The sequence below is a fragment of the Haemorhous mexicanus genome, chromosome 3, assembly GCF_027477595.1.
Source record: "Haemorhous mexicanus isolate bHaeMex1 chromosome 3, bHaeMex1.pri, whole genome shotgun sequence".
Classification (NCBI taxonomy): domain Eukaryota; kingdom Metazoa; phylum Chordata; class Aves; order Passeriformes; family Fringillidae; genus Haemorhous; species Haemorhous mexicanus.
Genome location: NC_082343.1, coordinates 34,614,666 through 34,638,870, shown reverse-complemented (window position 1 = coordinate 34,638,870; position 24,205 = coordinate 34,614,666). Strand labels below are relative to the sequence as shown.

At 37.2% G+C, this 24,205-nt stretch overlaps 1 protein-coding gene across 9 annotated transcripts in view; it reads left to right on the top strand.

The window, feature by feature from the left end:
• Window positions 1-24,205, top strand: part of LTBP1 (latent transforming growth factor beta binding protein 1) — a 189,431-nt gene that overhangs the window by 67,300 nt on the left and 97,926 nt on the right. For 8 of the 9 annotated variants that reach the window (XM_059841314.1, XM_059841319.1, XM_059841318.1 and 5 more), the window contains 2 exons: window positions 17,020-17,244; window positions 20,584-20,861. In XM_059841314.1, the coding sequence (XP_059697297.1) occupies window positions 17,020-17,244; window positions 20,584-20,861 (503 nt within the window). The remainder of the gene's footprint in view (window positions 1-17,019; window positions 17,245-20,583; window positions 20,862-24,205) is intronic. The other variant, XM_059841317.1, reaches the window with a different exon arrangement.

Genomic DNA, 24,205 nt, shown 5'->3' with positions numbered 1-24,205 from the left:
TGAAGCCAGTAATTTCTTTGTTAATGTTTATTCTTTCTGTTTGCTCAGTAACAGTATCAACAGAATGCTAGACTAAACCCTACAACTCTTTGACTCTGTTGAAACATCCTCAAAGCTACTGAGGATAATGATTAGCATATTTTAACTGTATACTAAATAGGCATTTGTGTGCAATTTATTTACCTTGTAAGTTAAGATATACAGCTATATGGGGTACATACCTAAACATTTCGGATTTGTCATTTCACATTATGATACCCTGAGCTGCTCTTGGAAAGCAGTTTTGTAGTTGTCCTGAAAATATCCTAGTGTTGTTTTCTGGGAAAAAAAAAATTTGCGAATTTCTAGTCAAAGAATGCCAAATATGAACCCTGTAATTTTAGTCTCTGTCTAGAATAAACATAGAGTTCAGGCAGTGCTGAGGCTGGCCAATATTGCCGTTTTTCAAGTGCAGTGTATTTCATGCTCTGAGGGTCGGGAGGGAAAGCCATTTGAAATTATTATTCTTCTGGACAAATGATACAAAGAGCAGTTCCCTCTTTTAACGCTCCTACTAGGCTATCAGGCTGTGGGGGAAAGCCCTTGAAGTTATTAACTCATTCCTTCATAGTATGCATGCTTGTAAAAATGTATGTCTTTTGGACTAATAATAAAACCAGTGTTTTAAAACAAGAATAGAGCAAATTTTGGGGTTTGTTTGTGGTCGTTTGGAGGCACCAAAAAAAAAAAAAGTATTTTGTAAAGGAATGGTAAATCTTATACTTTAAATTTGTGTTTATTGCCAATGCAGATTTTTACCAAGGTTTTTGCAAGATCCCCAGCTAAATAAGTTTTTTGGTTAATTTTCTGACTAGCATGAAAGGATAGGGTTATTCTTCCCCCCTTTCATTTGACCTAATTTTTCTATTGAAATTATGCAATGCTGAGAACAGGCAGTCATGTAATTTGTCTGCTATGTAAATCTGTGCTGTAACATGACCTTCTCTCAAATACTTGAAAACTTGGAGAGTGGAAATTGACCTGTGAAGACGTGTTCCACACCTTCCTTCCTGGCCTCAGGCCACGCAGCTCTGGTGCACTGGGTACAATGGGCTGCTAGAATCATTCAACAAAAGCAGCCTATTGTAGTACTCGATAGAAAGATAAGGGAATCTTCTGCTGAAAAATGTATAAAAGCAAGTTGCTACACATGGATAAGGATTTTTAGCTTGCCTGTTAGCTGTCTTCCCTAACACATTTAAAAGACAAGAAGTGTTTAGTGCAGCTCTAGTTATTGTCATTTTCAGAGAAGAATAAGAAGGTCTGAACTAGCACTTAAAGGCTCTCCAAATAAAAATGCTGCATGAACTTCTTAATAACTAGAGAAGAGGAATCCTATACTTGTAGATTGAATTCTTTCACCACTCACAGTTTTCAGAAGCTTTTGAATCAGAGTTTAAAATACATACTACTGAAATTATTTTTCATATATGTTCTCTAACTAGTGCCTCTCACTAGCTTAGGCTTGTTCTGGTATCTCCTGACACATAAAGCAGAAGTAATTTTTGTCTTCCAAGATCATTAACTTTTTTTGTATTTTTAACAGTTGAATTATGTTTAACTTGTTTAAAATTTATAATTTTCCTTTGAAGTCCCTGTTCTGAACTTCATTACTTACTGTTAATCCAAAATGTGTGGAAATTCTTATTTAGATGACTTGGTATTTAAAAATGCAACCATGAAACAGAATGTCATGTCAGGAAATACATATTTAAAGCAGTGAACAGCACTTTTTCAGTATGTTTTTTAAAACTATTTGTTCTTCCTAAAACCAGAGAAAATAGTCACATGCTCTACTTGGAAAAGTTTAAAATGCATTTCTGTAGCAGGAGCAACATTCTAATACACAAAGCTGAATTCAGGTTCTCAGATGACAGAGTAGTTTGACATCAGTTTGCTTTGTTCTTAATAATAAATTATTTCTAATAATGAGCCAGAGTAAAATTTTGTTTCTTTTCAACTTTATGCTGAACTTTGTAAGCACTGCATTTTCAGAGAGAATAAGTTGCAATACCTGTACTACAGCTACTCAAGCTTTGTCATGGATTATTTCAGATTCTTAAAATGTGCTCAGTTTGTCAGTTCAGCTGAAGTTTGGTAGCAGTGAGCCCAGGCAAGGAACAAATCCTGTTTCCTGAAAATTTTATGCAATATGGATAAGCCATTAAAAACAAAAAGCCACAACAGGGGATGGACTGCGGGGTATTGCTGCTTTTCAGGTAGCTGAGATTTTTGGCTGTGGTGAAGAATAGCTCCTAGCACAGCAATTTAAGGTGATGAAAGCTTGGTATTTAAAAGGAATGACCTCTTTGATTGCCAGGCTGCTTCAGTGAAACTTTGGTGTTTTTTGCAGTTTCATTTTGTGAATGGGATATGTTGCAATTAAACTAACCAACCTCCAATATTTCATTGACTTGGAGAATGAAAGCATTTAATCTTGAGTGGAAACTTCTGCTGAATAGATTAATCTTATCATTCTGTTGGATTGATGCATATGCAGTTTGTATGGTATCTCAGTCCTGATGTATCTGCTGAGGCTTGTAAAACAGGGTCGATACATGTGCATAGGAAGGGATGGGAATAGAGTAGCACATGAGTTTTCTCTCTCTCTATGTTGAAGTTAGTCAGTGAGGTGTCCTGTTTCTACTCAAAATTATTCCACATTCCAATTTTGAAATGAATTCTTTTCCTGTAAGGAGTGGGAGGACAATGACTAATTTGTAACTGTAAAATGAAGCAATAAGGAATTAGTAAATGCCCAATTTAATATTTTTATGCCTTCTTCCCCCCCCCCCATTGTGTATATTTATGTAATTATAGGTTTACATTCTATTTTTTCCCAAGGGATCTGTGCTTCATTGATTGAACAGAAATGACAGAATTTAGTAAAGGAAGCAGTCATTTAATACTTAGGTTCATATTCACAGTTTGTTTGCAGCCCTGCACCTCCTTTAAAGCAATTCATTCAAACTGTTATAAATGAGAAGTCAAAGTCCCATGCTTGCCAGTGAAAGTGCATATCTTGCTGTAAAAACTTTGTGTCTGAGCACTTGGCAGTATCTGTGTCAAATAAGGAATTATAGAAGGGTTTACCATGGAATTATAGAAGGGTTTAGGTTGGAAGGGACCTTTAAAATCTTAGAGTTCCAACCCCAGCCATGGGCAGGGACTCCTTCCACTAGACCAGGTTCCCCAAAGCCCCATCCAATTTGGCCTTGAACATTTCCAGGGATGGGACATCTACTGCCCAGCTTCTCTGGGCAACCTGTGCCAGGGCCTCACCACCCTCACAGTAAAGAATTTCTTCCCCTGTCTAATCTAAATCTACCCTCTTTCAATTTAAAGCCACTCCCCCTTGCCCGTTCCGTGCCCATGTAAAAAGTCCCTCTCCAGCTCTCTTGTAGGCCCCTTTAGATGCTGGAAGACTGCTATGAGATCACCTTGAAGCCTTCTCCAGGTGAACATGGTGTCTTAAGTAAAAATGTGTCTGATCCTCCTATATTTAATCATAAATTCTGAAACTTTCAGCATGGATCATATTGACCTGGATATTCTGTACTCTATTACAATAATGCCCAAATTATGAAGCCTCTTGAATTTTGGTGCTTTTCCTATTGTAATTTTCTATCAAAAAATTTTCCAGCTTTACTGTGTTGACTCTGTGTAAATGTTTTTAGATAATGGAGATTGTCCAGAAGTTTCCAAGATTGACCGAAACTTCCAAGAAGCAGCAGAAGCATTTTGCTCAAATTTTATTTGGTCTTCTCTTGAAAGCAGTGAAAGAAATTTTGACCAATATATTTTAAAATAATAGGTTATTCAGAGGAACTTTAGTAAGAAGACCTGCTACATAATTATTATTCTAACAAAATTTCCTATCTAGGATGGAGTTTCATAAGCATAATTATTTAGAATGGTGAAAATTTAAAGCAGTTATTTTACAGAATGTTGACAGAATTCCTGAATTTTATTCAGGCCTGTGTGATCATGAATTACTGTTAGTGTTGTAGGAGTTAGCCTTGCTTTTTCTTCAAGCACTTCAGGCATTATCGAAGAGTGGTGTTGGTTAAAAATTGCAATTGCTTGCAAGCAAGGCAGCCTGTTGGCATGCCAGCCAACTGCCTTTATCTGTAGTTTACATATGACAGAAAGTCCAAGAGAAATGGTTGGTGCTTTCTTGCCACCATTTGGTATTAACGTTGTCAATTCTTTGTTCCTTATGATACATACCACGCATGTCCTACTACACTGAGCAGGAACTGTAAGACTGATATTTGAGCAGGATTTTCTAGTATCCTTTTGCTGAAAAGGAATATTTTTAATAGTATTGGAAAGCTAATTCGATGACATGTAAAGGCATATAAAAGACCAACATCTTGTGGAAGTGTTTGTGTAGGTTTATTGGAATTTACCATCACAGTCTCTTCTGGCAGCTTGTGAGTTAGACACTGTTGAGTTTTTTACCCATCACATTTTGCTCTTTTGGTTTGCTGGGTTTAGTAAGAGTTGCTAGAAAGGTAACATGTTAGAAGAGACACTTTCTTTCTGTTTTGAAGTGATGTTTACTATTTGGTGAATGGTGTCAGCCTGTAACTCATCATGCCTGCCCTATGTAACTCTGCCCCAGCAAAACACTATTCCTGTGGCTTCATCTGAGACATAGCAGACAAACATGTGGAGGATTTAAAATAATTGCTAACACATGTCATGCAGAGATTTTAAAAATCTCTTTTGGTAACATAAGTGAGAAGTGATTTTATTTCAGTTTTTTTAACTGCTTTTATTTTCAACTTTGTGTTCCATCAGACAACCTAATTGAAGAGAAGCTTATTTCTGGAATAACTACAGAGCTCAAGAACAGCATATGATATAATTAATGGGGTTTTTTTAGTAAATATTGTTCACAAAAGAGTGAAGTGTTACTTTGAAATATCCTTGAGTTTTGTACTTGAACTTGCAAATATAAAGAAGTTGTGATGCAAGAACTTTATTATTCCTTTAGCATTATCATTTTTGTCCTTTTACTGTCTCTGGTAGCTACCTTGCAGCCTTATTTGGTAAAAGCTTTGTTTCTTCTGTGCTTGCAGTAATTATAATTTGTGCCTCATCAGACTTTGTTGGTTTATGCTTTTTTAACTGCCAGATTAAATATTATTTCCTTTAATATGAACATGAAAACTTCAGAATTCTTGGACAACTTGGCTAAAAGAATAACTTTAACTTTCTTCAACAGTTGTCAAAGAAGTTGGTCAATCTGCCAGTGTATGTGTCTCAAGAAAAAAAAAATACTAAAAGACATTAGGATTTATCCATTGCTTTATGTGGTAGTTTGAAGTTCAGTCTGTACAAATGATGACTATGCTGGAAATATTCTTGCAGCAAGATTGTAATAGCTGTAGCAAAATGAAGGCCAAGTATTTTTCCTCAGTGAACTGAGTAGCTAAAATAATGACAATGGTGGGATTATTATTTTAAGTTATTCTATGCCTTATGGAAGATAGCAGGAAAAAGGTATTTCCTAGCCTCAAGAGCCAATGCAAAATTATTTGGGAGGAACCAATTATGACCATGAATTCAAAAGACTTTTTTTTTCCAGTCTATCTTTGTTCTATAAATAAATCTGAGCTGACAGCAGAATGAATTAATTTCCTTACAGTCCAGGTAATGTGGTGTATAGGCTTTTCTAATCTGAGATACTGGTGCACTACAATTCTATCCTGTGATGTAAGTGTACCATTCTATAGGCTGAGTAAAGCTCAGAGTTTTAATGCATTTTCAATTAAGGGCCTCCAGTGCTCAAGTTACTAAGAAAAATTGTATTTTAATGATTTTGTTGGTTTTGATATCCACATCTGTTAAAAAAGAATTATTGCTTTCCCCGGTGTATTTATCAGAACTTGTCATCAAGAAATAGTTCTGGTTTCTGCCATAGAACTTACAGCATCTGTGAGCTCTTTCTTAATAATCTTAAAATAATTATTCAAAATCGACATCTTTGAGGCCAGATGCTAATTGATAGAAAAGAGATTGTTCAGTCAGATGATTTTAATGAGGTTGAACTCATACAAGTCTGTTAGCAACTTGTTTCTGCTCCCTTGCTCACCTTAAAGACTTCAGACCATCACCATGAAACAAAAGTCCATCTGCTCTTAGAGTACTCCCCAACTGTCTATTACAGAGAAGACAGTTTTGGATGTGCAGTCATAGGAAAAACCACAAATGGAAATGGTACAAAATCCACACCTGCAGCCATTCAAAAACATGTGGAGTATGTTTCCCTCAAAGTTAAACCAAAGCAGAACACAAAGTTAAAATGCATAATGTTTTATTTTGCTGTATATGGTTTTAATTTATAGAGATTAGTTTACGTACATCTGACTTGAAGTACTGTAAAAAGAGAACTGAGTGCATTTATTTGAATGATTACATTGTTGAATATTCATATAGACACACTACCTAGTACAGCTATAACTATGTTATTGCTCTACCAAATGTCTTTGCACACACCTCACTGAAGATCAAGTATGCCAACTTCAGCTTAAAAAAGAACTTGCCTCTAAATTATGCAAGTACAGAAGAAAGAGTTTGGAAATTTTCTCTACATGTTAAAATATGGCATTTATCATTAATAGTTTTCTTAGCAAAAGGGTTTGTATTTAATGTGTCCTTGTGTGCTTATCACGGTCAGAAGGAAGCAAGCGGCTATCGCTGCTCTGTTGATCATAGTCTTTGCCCATTCAGCCTTTCTACTGCTTGTTCTGGTTTGTTATTCTGCTCCAGATAATTCTCATCTCTGTGCCTGTGTAGTCTGTATAATGTTCATCTATCCATTCCACCTTAGATTTGAGTATCACTGTAATTGAGAGTCCTGTTTTGTAGAGGCACTGGGATTCCTGGATTTTTCTTTTGGAACATGAACTTTATCTTCATTATGTACACACTTAAATTTAGTGAGTTTTCTATATATCCATAAAAACCTGTCAAGAGGGTGGACCATGAACTTTCAACCAGGGATTTGTGAATGTGAATCAAGTTGAAGTCTATGGGAGATGCAAACATTTTTTTTTTTACCCACTAATCTCTTATGAAGTCTTGAGGGATGCTAGTCAATGAAAAGAAGGAAAATTGGATATTTTCTGATTGCACAAGAAGAGGATTGAGTTTTAAGAACCCAAAGAGACTATATTTTATACATCCGAATAATTTTTTGATTTCTCATTTTGATTTCTCATTTCAGTTTAAAGATGTTCAGATTAAATAAAATTTTTTATATTACTCAGGTATTTCAGGTTTAGCGGAACTTTTAGCAGCTGTTCATCTCATAATTTAGAAATTACTTATTTGACTTCTCCCTGAGAAGGACTGCTTCTGTCCGTAGGATGTATAGGGCAGTGGTCCCCAAATGATTGTACATTCCTATCAGTTAAATATTTTCGAACACTCTCTCTAATATGTATATATTTATAAATTATATACACCTACTACTGTATATATCATCTATTTGTCCATTATAAACCATAAACAAAATACAAAGTAAAAGTGGATGAGAGAGACTACGTGAACTCTTTTGAGAATTCATTTTATTTATTAATGGTACAAAATATGGTTCTTTTCTTCCTCCCAGTGCATTTTCTGGCACACTGTGTGGGATGAGCACACCCTGCTTTGGAAACTGCTGGTATAGTTAAACAGGGGAGACCAGCTTCATAACATAAGTTGTAATACTACCTTTCTGCAGTGAATGTGTCCATTGTATCTCTCTTATTTATTGTTTGAATGTATTAAGTTCACTCTGTTATGTTGGAAGCTATAAATGTAGGTGCTATAACATCTTCTGTCTAACCAGAGTTACACAGAGAGCCTTTTGTGACAAAGGGGAAAAGGGATTTTTTCGTACTTGTACGCATTTCAGCGCACAGGGTTGGGTACAACATTGTGGTGTGAAGCTTCTCAATGAGGTTGTACACAGCTCAGGGGAATTTGGTGCATGGTTAAGTTGCTTAGAACGGGACATGACAAGCATTGATTGTGTTTCAGGTTTGCACAATTTGTGCAACAATTTATACATCTATTTTGGTTATAAGAACCACAATGGATGGTGAAGTTGTGGTTTTTTAAAATGAATTTCCAACTGTACATTCTCTGCAGAGTAACCTTTGTCCTTCCTATTCGCTAGCAGTGACTTTTCTCCTTTCCTCTCTCAGAATTACAGGATTTGAGTCTCTAGCTTTTCACTGGTCTCCGATGACCTAATTTATGACTCAAACTCTGAACAATATCCATCCCGTTCTCACATTGTGTCACCACCGCAAGGTCAACTCCCTGGAAAACTTTCCAATTTCTTGTGATGTAGCCAGTGCCAGAAAGTCATAGCCTATATTTTTCATGTTTTTTAACTCTTCCATGAATGCCTGGATTATGAGCTGCTATTTGTATGCTAATGAATATCCACTTTAAAGAGTCTGTTCTCATTTTATTCTTCTTCTAGATGTTTTTACACCAAAATGAGCACTGTGGTAATGCTACAGTAATCAGAGATCAGTCTCTTGATGTTTGGAAATTTTTGTAATGACTACGGTTTCCGTGGCTTTTCTTTTTCTATTTTAAACATACCTTTGATATTGGAGGATGTCTTGTGGTATGGTGGGATGCAGTGGATCAGTGTTCATAGACCATTTGGGTCTAAGTTTGAGGCTTCATCTGGCTCACCAAGCCATACCAAGATAGCTCAGTCAAGAGCCTACTTGTGAGTGGGTGATGAGATGCACCTGTATGGCAAGTTGGCTTGTGGATGTCCTTACTGGCCTGCTGGGCCAGCCTGTCTTCACTGTCAGACCAGGAAACCTCAGATAACAGCACTCCTAACTTGTGTGGCTCAAGAAGGCACAAAAGGTTAAATAGGAATGAATCTCAGCTCTTGTGGTTTAACCCAGCCAGCAACCAATTACCATGCAGCCACTCAGTTCCTCATCAGTGGGACTGGGGAGAGAATCAGGAGGGTAAGAGCTGGAAGACTCTTGGGTTGAGATGAAGGACTTTAATAGAGAAAGCAGAAAGCCATGCATGCAATGTAAAACTAGGAATTAATTCACTGCTTCCCGTGGGCAGGCAGGTGTTCAGTCACTCCCAAAAGAGCAGGACTTTGTCACATGTTTTAACAGTGACTTGGGAAGATAAATACCATCATCCTGAATGTCCCTCCCTTCCTCCTTCTTCTCCCCAGCTTTTTACACTGAACATAATGTTATATGGTCCAGAATACCCCTCTGGTCATTTGGGGTCACCAGTCCTGCCTGTGTCTCCTCTCAGTTTCCTGTGCATCCCCAGCCTCTTTGCCCATGTGGAAGTGTGCAAAGAAGAGAAGGCCTTGGCTCTGTGTGAGCTCTGTTCAGCAATAACCATCTCTACATTATCAACACTATGGTCAGCACAAACCAAACACAATGCCGTACCAGACACTGTGAAGAAAATTAACTCTACCCCAGCTGAAGCCAGCACATCAGCTTAAATATCTATTATTCAGTTGCCAGAAATTGTAAGGATGCTGATGTCCCTGGCCAGTGTCAGCTTTACTACTTCTGCGGTCTTCAGAGCCTTTGCATAACAGAAGCATCGCCAGTGTTTCTCAGATGTTGCTGTGTTGTCTGATGATAATCAAGTAGTCAGATGTCTAGGAGGAGCTCTTTTCTCTGCCTCATGCTACTGGGTGTTAGTCCATGTGAGAGTCCAGTCTGCTTTTTGGAAATAGCCTAATAGGACAATAGGTGTCAGAGCAGAGAAATCAGTTCACTGATGTCTTCAGATTGTAACAGTGCATGAGCAGTGACAGCCCAGTGTCATTATGGTCAAACTACTCATTAATCCTGTTGTCCTTCAAGGTGGGTAGGGCTGCTTAGCTGATACCTGAAGGGAAAAATATAGTCTGGAAGGATCCTGTAGCAATAAAGATGCTCACTGTTCGTTTTTACCTGTCCTTCTCTTGGGTTCTTGTTCTATTGAAAATGCGTATGTTTCAGCAGCATTAACTAATACATGTTAGTATTACACGTGCTCAGGCACATGAAACACTCTACAGAATAGTAAGCCTTAAAAGCCCTGGGAATGTAGGAAGGGTGGTTTTCATCTGACACCGTGCACCTTGATGTCAGTATTCATATTTTGACGATGGCAACTAAGAATTTATTCAGGACTGCCTAAATTGATACCTATGAAGTTTTTATACTGCAGTATGTTTGTTTTAAGCAAGGGTGCTAACTTGTTACCTTTCCAAAGCCAGCTTTTCCTAGTTATTTTATTTCTGAGGAAAATAAATATCAATACACTAGAAATCCAAAAAAGTGTCTGGAATAGCTTTTTTGTATGTGTTAGCATCATTCTCAAGGTCTGACCCTGACCATTTGTAAGGCATTAACTCCTGATAAACAGCAACTGGTGGGGGTTTTTGTTTTTCTTAGTATACTGAGTCTAAGCCTAACTGTTGTGATATATTCAGTATATCAGGGTGATGTCCAATAAAGTCAATAAATTTGCTGCCTATGATCAGTGTAGGAGTGACTCAGATGACTCCCTAGCAGTGGCTCCTTGACTGCCAAAATAGCATATGAATAATCTCAGATATTGAGAATATTAGAAGCAGGGCTAGCAAGGATTGACTAAGCATCATGCTTGTTAGTAAGAATCCTCCTGTCAATCATTTTGCAGCTACCATAATTTTTGCTGTACCCTTTCTATATTGAGTAAGCACAGCTTTAGGCCATTTCCGTGCCACAGCATACACTGAATGTTTCTGATGGCATTTGAATATTCTAAGACTGTTTTTCATCTACCCTGTTCTTTCCAGAGTGTAACAATAAGAGTTTTATTGGCAGCTGTTGGTCAGATGGTGATCATGTCAGGCATCTACCCAACAGGCCTATGTTGCATTTGACACGTCTGAGGATAGTTGGCTTATCACATGAGTTTGGAAGGATGTGATACAGGGCCAATGAGACTCCCCTCCCATTGGTACCCACAATGAGAGATGAATGAAATACCTGGGGACGTATTGGATGTCTTTTGGTTGAATTTTGTACACATATTCAAGTTGTGTACTTGAAGATGTACATCCACCTTTTCTTCCTGAGTTGTTTTAAAGCAGTGAGTTTAAAATGGAGGAACACAGATAAGTAGTGCACTGAAAATTATCTAGTACCTGTTCATTCTGCATTTCTTGCTGATCATGTTGTTCACTCAAAAGTATATATCTCTATAACATATTGCAGCCTTGTTCTTTATGATCTGAACTTGCTCCCCAAATTTCAGTAACAGGATGTTCCATAGTTGACAGTGTAGCTTCCATTAGCTCCAAAAAACATGCATGATCCAGACTGGAACAGCACCACAAAGCTTGCTTATTTTGGCAGTAATTTGGTTTGCTTATCTGGTTAAATAGCAGTATTTATGATCCCATTCCCAAGTGGGGATGCATTACTTTTTTTTTTTAAGATCTCTTGGTAAGATTAGTTTAAAAATAAGGCACATTCTAATGAAGTCAGTAGCCATGTTAATTTGCAATAGCTGAGAACCCAGTTTAGGAGCTGTGTTTATTGTAATCATGCAATTAGTTTTGAGCTAGGTTCTTGTTCGAAGTTTTTCCCTGCAGTGTTGCAGATTTTACCTCTTTCCAGAAGAAACATCTCGAGTGCCTTCAGTATCATGTTCATGTAACTAGGCCAGTCACAAGAGCAGGGCATCACTTCACTGTTTTTAGTGGTGTTACAGAGGTATTTCAGTGGTTTAGGAGCAGAAAAAGTCATACTTATATCTGGTGCTGGAGCTCTTGCTATCAGATCTACTTTTAAAAATTGCTTTTCCTTGTTGCAATGGAATGTTTATATTAAAAGGCAAACTACAAACATTAGGATAAATTCAGAAGTGAATGCAGATGTATTATAGTTTTAAGGCCACTTAAAGATTTTCTTTTCTCCCTTTGCATCCCCAAGCAGAAGTTTGTGATATCAAGATTATCTGAATCCTACTAAAGTAATGAAATTATTTCTTTTTTAACTTGCAACTTCTTTACATAATACCTCTGAATTGCAACCAGAAATCTGAAGAGAAAAGAGTTTAGGATCAATTAGTTAGAAAGTTGAGGTACCACAAGTTAAGAAAAAAAAGGGAAAAAAGGTAGGGAAGAGTCTAAACCAGAGAAATAGCATCGCTGCTGTAGTTCATGCCTCTGTGCCTTTTGTGAGTTACTGTAAGAGTTGGTGCAATTAGAAAGTGGAAATAAGTTTAGAGCAATTGTGCAGATCCCTATGTGGCACCTCTGAGTTTCAACTTGTACCTAAAGGTTGTGGTGTTTCAGAGCACTGTGTTAAAAGAATGTTGCATATGGCAGTGTGACAATTTGTACTCAGTAGGTCTGCGTAGGAGTCCCTGTGCTTTCTGTGTGCTTAGTAACAGGGTGGATGAAAGATGCCCGAACAGCTGGGGGGCATATAGTAATGCTGGATAACTGCAGTACTCAGAGACAAAATTAATCTGCTCTTTGTGATGCATCCAGTGGAAATACTGTAATCTACATGAGCAGTTCAAGGTTTTCCTTGGCAAGCCTATTGGTGTGATTGAATAGTGCTTACGCTTGAATTGTTGATAGCATGTAAGTAGAAAAGGCAAAGAGTGCTGAGGGAAACTCAAATGTTCCCTGAGGTGTAAAAGAAAAGGAATTTGGAGAGTCTGATGAGGAACATTTCAAAACCCATCTTCATTTTCCCTAACACTGGTTACAGGAAGGGAGTTTCCTTCCATCCTGAGGGCTTGTTTGGGTAAGCATGGGCTATTTTTTAAGGATTAAGAGGCTTTAGGTGCTTGGAATTTGTTTTGTTACACATTGTTTTGATTAAATGAAAACATTTGGACTTGATTAAATTAGTTTATCTGGAGTTGTTTGAGGTTGTTTGAGTATCAAAAGTAAATTAGATTATGTAATTACATGAACAAACTGTATTTATCAGTGGTTTCCTAGCTGCTTTGTTGATGATTTCATGCCCTATACTCGTATTTCCAACCCATAGCTGTCGCAGCTGTATTGGAATTGATCTTGCAAATGTTCTTTTTCTATGCATTGAGCTGTTCAGAGACTCCTTGTGGAGGCATCTTGATGCACCTTCTCTGCCTGGCTCATTTCGAACAGTGATACCCAGCAGGCTGTGCCAGACTGGAAGATTTAAGGCTTTTGGATGCCAAAGGAATCAAAGCTTGCTATTAGCAATTAAATGTCCAAGGATGAGAAGAATACTTAAAGTGTTTGTGTTTTCTTAAACCTGTCTCCACATTTCTAAAGGATGTGTCTTCATTTATAGTAAAAAAATTATTCAGCTTGTTCAGTCATATGTTGGCTGTTCCTTAAGAGACCATTGAGAGATTTAGCTTACAGTAGACCTGAGTGAGGAAATTATTGCCTTTCTTAGATCCATTAATACTTCCTTTGCTTAGTTTGTAAGATACCCACGTGTGAACTGAAATTTCTTCTTATCCTATGCAGACCTATCTTCACATTTTTATCAAGGTCTGAGCTAGAGGGTTTCACTCTATAATGGGTATTTTTATTTCTTCTATTTTCATATTTTCAGAGAAAATGGTAACAGCCCAGTGAGAATCAGGCTTCAGTGTACCCTTTTTCTAAATGTCAGTTGAGAACTTACGTGCAAACCCAGCATCTTCAAATGGTCTCTCCCAAAAAGCATGGGTCTGGTTTTTGTCAGGAATGTCCCTTATGCCTCTGGCAGTATTCTGCCATTCTGTTTAGGTTTTTTAGCCTCAATGACAAGACAAAACAAAGCAAAAAACTTACAGGAGAGGTTGAGCTGTTCAAACTACCCTGGCTTTATGTCCTGTTTCTATCTTAAGTGGTCCTTTCCCTGGGGAAAACAGAGATTCCCAGAGCCTTGTCAAGGAAAAGCAGTGGTTCCGTCCTCTGCTTTTTTGAAGGCTTATGCTCCTCCAGCTCACTTTTCTCAAACGGTCTGTGTGTGTATTCCACTTCCAGTGAAGTTACGTGCCTGTGATTTTCAGCACCAGTGTCATAATCAAATGCAGCCCCTTCTCCTGGCCATAAACTATCTGAAGAAGTTATGCAGCAAGAGTGTGGGCTGCTTATACCTATTTAAAATAATCAGAAGTTTTATTTCAGTGTTGTGTGGGTTTTTTTATTTTTTATTTGGTCTTTTGTTTTGTTTTTTTTTTAAGTTCTCATAATATTGGCCATTTGAGATTGTCAAGTTTTCAGTTAAGCCTGGAGATTACATCCTATTTCTTTTTGCATGGCTAATTGGAACTTACAATTGTATATTTCAGAATTTAGTATTTTTATTACAGAACTTTATATTTTCAGAATAAATTTCACGTATTCTCACTTAAACTTCCTTCATTATTCATTAGGCCAGAGATGCAAATCAGTATCAGTTAACTGAGTGATTTACACCACATGTTGGAAGCTTGGTAGTTTATCTCCTGTTATGTTTAAATTCTGAGGCATTAAATATTCTTAATTATTTATGTCATGCTAGACCTTTTAGTGTCAATTGTTCGCACTTATTTGCACAAATTATTTGGGTGGCTATCCGAAGCAAACAGTTACGAGAAGGAATATGAACCAACTCTTTTCTGTTGGCATCTTCCTTCCCAGTACTTTTTAGGACAAACTTGCTCAAAAACAAAGCTTTTCATGTGCCTATTCATTCATTACCACCAGATTCCTGCAGGAGAGGAACACGTGAAGAGTGCCTGGTGGTGTAGAGATACCCACGCAACTTGGCCTTCTAGGTGTCAATTACTTTATAGGAATAGTAGCACAGAAGAAATTAATTTAATTGGGTGGAAATTCTGGATATATTTTGTTGTTTAAAAGGTGGATTTTGCATGTTACCTTGTTACCTCCACCCTGGAGAGAGGGGGAAGAAAATCTATAGGATACACCTCTTGCACTCAAGGAATTCCACAGTGAAACTACTTTTGTTAGCCTTTGTTTCACTGTACTTCCTTCAAACACCAAACTGCTCCCCTCTTAATGCTATTTCATATTGTTTCATTGTGTGATTTTATTTTGCATGAAAACCACCTTGGTGTTCAACCTTGTTCAGGCACATCTTTAAAAGCACTAAAATTCTTTGTATGTTGTCTCTATTACAGTGCAGCTGCTTTTTTGTGACTGCTCAGGAAGAAATGGTACCAGAGTGAGAGAGAGGTGTCTCTCATGCTTTAGTTACTGCTGTGGTCAACCCTCTTTCACTTTGCTCTGAAGGAACAGCAGTTCTGTAAGGATGTCTTTTATATATTCAGATGAAGTCCCAACAAGGGTTGGGACCCAGAAAAGTAAGGCTTGTGCTGTTGTGGGTAGCCTTCCAAGGCTGACTTAGTACCATTAGCACAATGCTACAGCTTGAAGTACTTTCAGTCAGTTTATATTAAATGTAAATATAAGATAAGACAAGAAAAATATGAAATATACTTTTGCAGAGCACAGTGAAGAAACAATTCTGGCACTTTGCATTGTGCATGGACCTATCCAGCAATCAGGCACTGGCGTTCCAGACCCTCTCTGGGCATTGTGAGGCTGCTCTGTGCTGAGCCTGGCTGAGTGGGTGTTGCTTGAGCCTTTCCTGGGCCAAGGGAATTACACAGCTGGCTTATAGAACTCCTTGGGCTGCTGAGTGTTTTGCTTTGTCTTGCAGCACACAACACACAGGTTCCTTTTCCAACACTGGAACCAACACTGGAATGGTATTCATAATACTAATACCCTGTGATTGTCCAGAGGTCACAGCAATTGGAATAATGAACACTAGGTTCTTCATTACTTTGAATTACCTACAGTTTGTTATTTTTATTGTAATTCATTACAGACCAAGCAATACCAATCCAGCAAAATGCCATGATTACTGTAAAGGTTCTTATTTTTTTAAGTCAGAAACGTATCTTAAATATGACAAATGGATACTGAACTCTATTTCTCAAATACTATTTGATTCCTGACAAAAATGACCTTTGTTTGTCTTGAACAAAATCTTATGGTATTATTACTGTTGTTTTCACATCATTTAGTTCTTGGAAATTCTGACAGCTCATTTACGTTGTGATTGATTATAGCATCCTACATTATATTTTCAGAAAGTGCTGAACCATGCCTATTACTGCCTGTATCTCTTGAGTTGAGAAATATTTTTCATTTGATAATTTCATGTTTCATGATATTATGTTTCATGTTTCATCTGATAATTTATATTGCTGTAAATGTGTAAGTGCTAGCTAGCACAGAAATAATTACCCTTGTCTTTATATTGGACTTACAAGGTTTTGATGCTTTGGAGTTTGTCTATGAGATAATTTCAGTAAAATCTCTTATTTTTATGATCTTTATGGGTTGGATACAAATTAGCTTATTTTATCTGAGAAATACATGTTAGGCAAAAATCTAGATCCTCTGCAAGAAATAGTTTTCCAGAGAACAGCCAAGACTTAAAGTCAAAATGGAAAATTTATCCCCAGTACTTTGTATTCTCGGGTGAGTTTTTTCACAGACTTCCAGGAAAGGGTAAGTAGTCCAGGATTTTCAGAAACAGTAGGCTGACAAATAAGAGTATCTGTACTGAAGTGTGAATAAGAGTTGTAGCCAGGCACCATATTAATTTAGTGTCTTTCTTAATAGCATCATGAGATAAAATAGCTGGGATAGCTAAGGAAAGAGTTGCTTTCTGTTTGTCATGGAGAGAAGATGCAAATGAGGCAGAGGTCAGAGATCACAAGGAGGGGAAGGGAAGTGGTTCTACCACAAGGTACTTAAAAGTTCATGTCAGATGGATAGCCCTTCCTCAGATGTCTGAATGAAGAATGAAGCTTTCCAACCCTATTCCTTTCCACTTCAACTTGTGCATGATATGTGGTCAGATAATACTAAAGCTAAAGTCATTAACAAAATTTTTATTTCTGTTTTCATTTCAGTTATTTGCCACCTTCCATGCATGAATGGAGGCCAGTGTAGTTCTAGAGATAAATGCCAGTGCCCTCCTAATTACACTGGTAAACTTTGTCAGATTCCCGTGCAGACTGCCAATTCTCCAAAACTCTACCATCACCCGCAACAGGTGAACAAGGCTGTAGGATCACAAGTTATCCACTCTACTCATACTTTACCACTGACAATGTCTGGACAGCAAGGTGTAAAAGGTAACTTCTTTCCTAATAGGTATTTTTAACTTGTTGGTTTTAGCAAATTATTTTGAGTATTCAACCAGTAACAATAGTGCTACATCTACATTTATCAAATATTGACGCCACAAGTTGAATCATGAGCTCACCAGAATATGAACATGTTTTCCTCAATGACTGAAAGAATAAGAAATAACAGTGTTATTGAAAAGAGTTTGTAGGTAAACTCTTTGTAGGTAATTTGCTTTATGGCACAATTTAATGTGAATTGCAGGATCAAGGGATAATGCAGGGGGTTTCTTCCAGAAGTGTAGACCTGTTCAAAAAGACAATGATTGTGGTTGAACAGAGTCCATAAGCTGCAGTGTACCTAGACAGAGAGTTGCAAGTGGTTACTAGTGGAGGGAAGAGACCATGCTTTTTAACATAAAAAAATCTTAAATCTAATGTAAAACTAAAAATACAAGCTGTGTTTATCTTGCATGACTTAGTAGAGTCTAATAAGTTAGTTTTGTGGTGAACTATTTAGTGTAGATAGGCCATGATATGACTCACTTAAATAGAACATTCCTTCCAGGTCAAATAACAATATCATTAAAAAAAAAAAGTAGGGTTTTCCTCTTGCTAATGCTGTGAAGAAGACAGCATTAAAGTCTCAAATGCACGAAAGTTCATTCAGCTTTGGATTACTGTTTCCTCTCATACTTTTGTTGTGAGGTGAGAACTTCTGATTACTTTGAAGAAAAGTGTTGAATTTATTTTTTATGTGTCTAGGTAGTATTTTATCTGGGTGCGATCATGTCCATATAAAGTGATTTTCAAGCATCAAATATTGTATGTATTTCCAGTATATTTCACAAATGCTTGTTAGATGTTGGCAGCAAAATTATCCAAAGAATTCATTAGCACAGAGCATGCCTTCCCCTGCAGCTCAGATTCTCAACCTAGGACCTAATGTGGATTTTGTTTGCTTGTTTGAATTGCCAGATTGATTTTTGGTCAAGGGTCATTTTAAAATTACTTCTTCAAGGTTGGTATCTTTGAATAAAAAGAAAATATATGGGAAAGATGTGAGGAGGCTCACTTACTGGCAAATAGTTTCTGAAAACCATTGCTAAAAGATATTTGTGATAAATTTAATCTAACATAGTAATTCTGTATTCAGAAAAGGACAGAGCTGTGAAGGAACTGTTGACAGTATCCTGGAAATGCAATGTTTTATAAGTACTTTAGAGTATCTCCTCCATCTGAAGAAGAGACTATAATTACCTAAACATTTAGCAGAGCATCAGTTTATTTGTGTGCCGATGTAATTCCAGCTGAAATAATTTTAGACAATATAGTGGACCACAACCCCCAAATTTTTAATACACAGTTATTCTTCAGGTTCTCTCCTAAAATGCACAATAGGTTTCTCATTGCTAAAGAGTCTGACCTCTTGAATATTTTTCCCCGACCTTCAAATCCTCATAGGAATCATTAGCAGTCACAATGCCTTTTCTTCTCTTTACGTGTCCAAATGAGGATGTTGGATTGTTGAGAGATGAATATTTTATTTCTTTAAAGGAAAGAATAAAACAATTCATCCTGAAATGGCTGGCAAAAATAAAAATGAGCACATCTAGGCAGTGATCCAAGACCTGGAGAGGATTGTGATAATAATACTGCATGGGAGAACCCGGCCTAAATTTGATGTTTTCAGCATCTGAACATCTCTGGATGGATTGAGACACTAAAGCAGAGAAATTCTGTGATTTCTTTTGAGAAACTATATTTTTGAATCACTATTTCTTTTGAATCACTATATTTTTTAGATTTAGCAGCTAGAGGAACTAGTTGAAGGGATCCCTCTTCATACATAAAAATACTGGCGCAAGTTTTGTTCTTTTTACAGACAGACTAGGCTGTCTTGTCTTGCCCTCCCAACCCAGTCTAACAGCCTGAAAAGGACCTCACTGCTTCTGCTTGTAACACTGAAGCTTTCCCCTGTGGGTTTGCCTCTGGCAGACCTCACGTAGCATACATTTTGCTTGTGGGTTGTTTTCAGCTACAGGCAAGATCTTTACCCTGCAGCCATATTTTGCTGACTTTCTACCATCTTCTTCCTGATGTTTCTGTCTGAGTATGTTGAAAATTTTCATAAATGAAACAATGCAGTCAGTGTAAAAATAAGTCTGTTTAAGGAAGTCCTGTGTGAGACCAATTAATACTGATAGTGTTCCTAGAGAAATGAAAATAATGTCAAAAACCAAAAGCACATTCTCCAAAATATTATAATTTTACAGTAGCTCCAATAAATTAAATATGCCTCCTGAGGAGTGGAGCTGAAAATACCTAATCAAGTTCTAAAGAACAGTTCAAACTTCAGGAGACAAGGAGATTATCCAGAAGACTGAACAATGCAGTGTGCATCATAGAGAAAGCTGTGTCAAATGGTATTTTTGGTTCTTGATGTTTGGAAGGGGTGCTGCCTCTGATGGATTGTGTGGCCTCAAGCAGCCTGTGCAGTACTTGCTGATGAGAGAGGCCCAGCCAGACACAGGAAATGCTAACTTAGTTCTGCAGCTTACCAACTCCACGGCTTGTTACGCACCTCTCCTCCCTGCCCACCCCAATAATAATTTGATTTACTCTAAAGGGCATTCTGTGTTCCAGTGAAAAGAGGCTTACGGGTCACAAGCAGTTCTGTGCAGATTGCATTGACTGGAGGGTCTCAGTCTACATACCCAGACTTAAAACTGCAACCATGTTTAAAAACGGAAGTGTCTGAAAGTAATTTCCTCCCCCTTTATCTGCCAAACCCTGAATTCAAAGTTCAACAAAGGGAGTGGTGATTTTAGATGGTTGAGATGCTGGCAGCTCTTGCAGGGGCGAACTTGGGACTTGGCAGGTATAGAAAGATGAAGGAATGAAATCTGAAGCTTTTTCTGTGTTCCAGAGAAAGATGATGGATCTGAAAATGAAAATAAAGCTTACTATATATCCAAAAATAACCTGGTAGAGTATGAATTCTGGAACTTTGAATGGGATTCTTATTACACAGTGTGACCACAAATATTAATGTCATACCAGCCAATTTGGACATCCATGTTTATCTAGCAGTCTTTACAATCCTATAATGTTGTTCTTTCTTTCATGAAGATTTTTCGTTTTCTTGCTTTGTTAATGAGACTCCATGTGTTCTTTAGCCATCCCTCTAACCCCCAAATTTGGGCTTCATTTATATTTCATTCACTTCAAGGCACTCTGTAAAAATTCTGATTTATAAAAAAGAAATGTCTTAGAGGTGCCTAAGATGTCTTTTTCACATATTTTATTACCAATTTCTCTTATGTGTTTTTCCTTCAATTATTTTAGTGAAGTTCCCTCCTAACATAGTGAATATCCATGTGAAACATCCCCCTGAAGCCTCAGTTCAGATCCATCAAGTGTCAAGGATTGACAGCACATCAACAGGACAAAAAGCGAAAGTACCTCAGCCAGTACATCCACAGGTCTCTTACCAAGGTCTTCCGTATCAGAAGACCCAGAAAGGACATACAGCTTACACAAATCAACAACCCATTCCTCATATGTTTCCTGTTTCAGTTAAAACTCAGCTTGGGCGCTGCTTTCAGGAGACTGTTGGGACACAGGTAAGAAATGTTTGCTAAGGCTTACTGAGACAGGTAGCTTTAAAACTCTATTATAAAGGAATGAAAAAATCCAACAATTAGAGGGAAAGAACACATTTGACATTCTTTTCCGCAAGAAAATTATTTTGAGAATGTAACATTCTTATTAAGTAACATTTTTCTTAACCTCTTTCTCCTTTAAGATAATGTATTTTATTTTCTGTGGAGTTGGGTCCCTGACATTTTGGTTTCAATTATTTTTTCCATAGCTTTTTCTTTTTCTCGTGAAAATTCCTATTCAGCAACTTTATATGTTTTACAGTATTTCAGACTAATATTTTGAGTCTGTTGAAATGTGACCATTGAATGGGGTAGAAAAATCATGAAAGCCAACTGATTGTTCACTAGAATATTAAAACCTTGGTTCACTTTAAAATAGTATGTTCACATAATGTTTTTCATATGACTATTCAAAACTGTGTGTCTTCTTTCCATCCTGAAAGCATTTTAATAGCAACACGTGGTTTAGTATTTGCATATATATTTTAATATATATATATGGAGATTATAAAGATATGTGAAAAGATGATTAAGTCAGTAAAATCCTGTTATTTATTGCTTATTACCTTTCTGAAATTTGGCTTTTCAGATCAAATGTCTTTAAGGTGAATGCATGCCTCAGACTGAGATAATGTGTGAGGTTTTGAGAAAAATCACTCGTTTTGGGATGTAATGTTAGAGAATAAGTATGTTGTTTTTCAGGCTAAAAAATCCTTTACGACTCTATCATTGAAGATGTGAATTTTAAGTTTATCACAAGGGTTGCTTTGCTTTTGGTCCTTCCAGTAATATGCACCTAAAGTTAGCCAATTTTCAAGTATCAAATATTGTATGTATTTCCCGTATATTTCACAAATGCTTGTTAGATGTTGACAGCAAAATTATCCAAAGAATTCACTGGCACAGAGCATGCTTTCCACTCAAAGGGACATCACCCATCGCTCCTGAGATGTAGCACGGAGCAAAATGCCCTTTACAAGTGTTTATTCTGGCTGTTTCTTCCAGCTGAGAGTGAATTTTTTTAAAGGCTCTTAAGTTGTGTGTAACCCCTGCCTTCACCCCACAGAAAAAAGAGGGAAGAGACCCCAATCCCTTACTCACAGATGGGCAAGGAGTTTGGAAAGGATCAGTAATGGGGAACAGACAGGAGCAGGACTAGGATGCAGTCAGAAGCAGGGTGAAGGTGACATAGCTGTCAGGTCCTAAGGTACTGAACTCCACCTGCTAATGGCAGAATGTTGAAATCAAAGTTCCTTAGTCTCAGTCTCCTGCCATCTCTAACAAGTTGACAGGAAGATGCTTAAAAGTAATCCATTCTGCAAAATGCAATGGAAGAAGTTAATTTAAATGTCACACCCAAGATTTTTTTAGAAGACCAGAGTTAAGTTTGCATATGGAACAGTAAAGGCTAGACTTAACTGATTTTCGAATGATTGGTTTGGGATCTACAGCTTTAATTTACACTGGTGAGTTCTTTGTGTTTGTCTGTTTCAAGTGTATTAAAATCTTCTTTTTTTCTTTTTCAACAAGTGTTAAAGCACATGGTCAAATGAAAATTCATGGATTTTACAGGAAAAAAATGAAACAGGGCCTGTGCTTACAACCATTTCTCTCTATTTCCTAAAACTGTCAATCTAAGAAGCATGGCATCATAATGTTCAGTCCTAAAAATCTGGAAATAAGTGTGATAATTAATAGTTGTTTATTATTTTTTTATATTTCTCTTTGTACTCATATATAAAGGAATACAAAGTTGCTTCCTTGGTCTTACACTTTGCAGTGGGTGCTGTTCTATCTCCTATCTCCTTTTAAAGGGAGAGAAAAGTGAAAATAAGCTTGCATTACCCTCATGTCTGACTTGGAATCCTACTAAATGCTTAGTCACCAGTTTTTATAACTTTTTTTTCAGTATTTCCCTGGAAATACTCAAGAAAGCTTAGTGCCTCCTAGTTTAGAACAGTGCATGTTTTCAGTTTTTACAGATTTCATTGATCAGTGTCAGCCTTGAAGAAGAGCATAGTAAGGATTTCAGAGGTATTCTGCTGCAGTTATGGTTCAGTTTAAGATTGGAGTAGAATGGCATTTTGTAGAACATTCATTTAAGACTTTGCCGTAAATATAGATCTAAGTGACTCATTTACCTTTCAATTTTAAATTTGAAATGTTATTGTTTTTCTTGCAGCCAGTCAATGCTTATTATTTATGTTAAATATGCCTTGAACTGGGAAAGACAGCTTTTTTTTTTTTTTTTTTAAGTGCTTAATAGACCTACTCTTAAAGAATTAGCTTTTCAGTTTCTTACATATTTGCTTTGCTGTGTCTGTGGGTTCTCTCTGTTGGTTCAGATGCCATAATAAAATGAGCTTTCCCTATTAGTAGCAATGTGTTGCAAGTCCTTTCTGGAGTTGATGCTGGATAATTTTGATACCCATACTTAGTTCAACAATCATCAGTGTTTATACATTTTTTTGCAGGGTGGATTGTGTATTTGGCTTCAGAAATGTTTTATTAAATATCCTGGGATCCTGAGATGACTTTACTGTCTGTAGAGCAGATTGGTTGAAGGATTTGTGTGTGGCCTCTTGTAGACAAGTCAACTAAGGTGATTAGGGCTTTGCTGAACTTACTCTTGGTCCACACTAAAAGCACAGGATTAAAACTGTATCAGAATCTCTTTTGTGGTTTTGTGTGTGTGCGTAACTTCTACCATTCTGTGTTTCTCCCCATCCCTTCTTCTCTCCTCTTTCTTCCTTGAATTTCAACTGCTCTTCAGTTACAGGTCCTTTGATTTTAGTGCTCTGAGGTTTTTTTCATAATCTTCCGTGGAATATTTTTCATCTCCCAGCCCATTCTTCCTTGCCCCACCTTAGTTAAATTCCCTTAATGTATCTCATTCAAAACCAGTAGGATATTCAATTTCCAAGACAGAGAGAGTGCATTTTCTGCAGTGAGTTTCCAAGTGAAACTGCATACTGTTACAGTTAGCAACTGGAGCCACCTTGAACTGAAGTTCGGAGGACATTATGGCACAGGCAGTTGAAAATCTGGTCATAATGCCAGGCCTACAATCACTTTTCATTAATGACATAGGAATTCTTTCAGACCTTTTCTTTCCACCTGTCTGTAGTTTCATAAGTGACTGTAACCAAAGACAGCAACCATGAGAAAAAGCTTGTAAAAGGTGAATGGAAAGATGTCAGTCTACCAGCTCAGAAGGACAGGGAGAGTAGAGGGACAAAAGGAATGAAATTTCCCAGTTTAAGAATAGATAAAGACATAAAATTTGTAAATACATATGCACATGT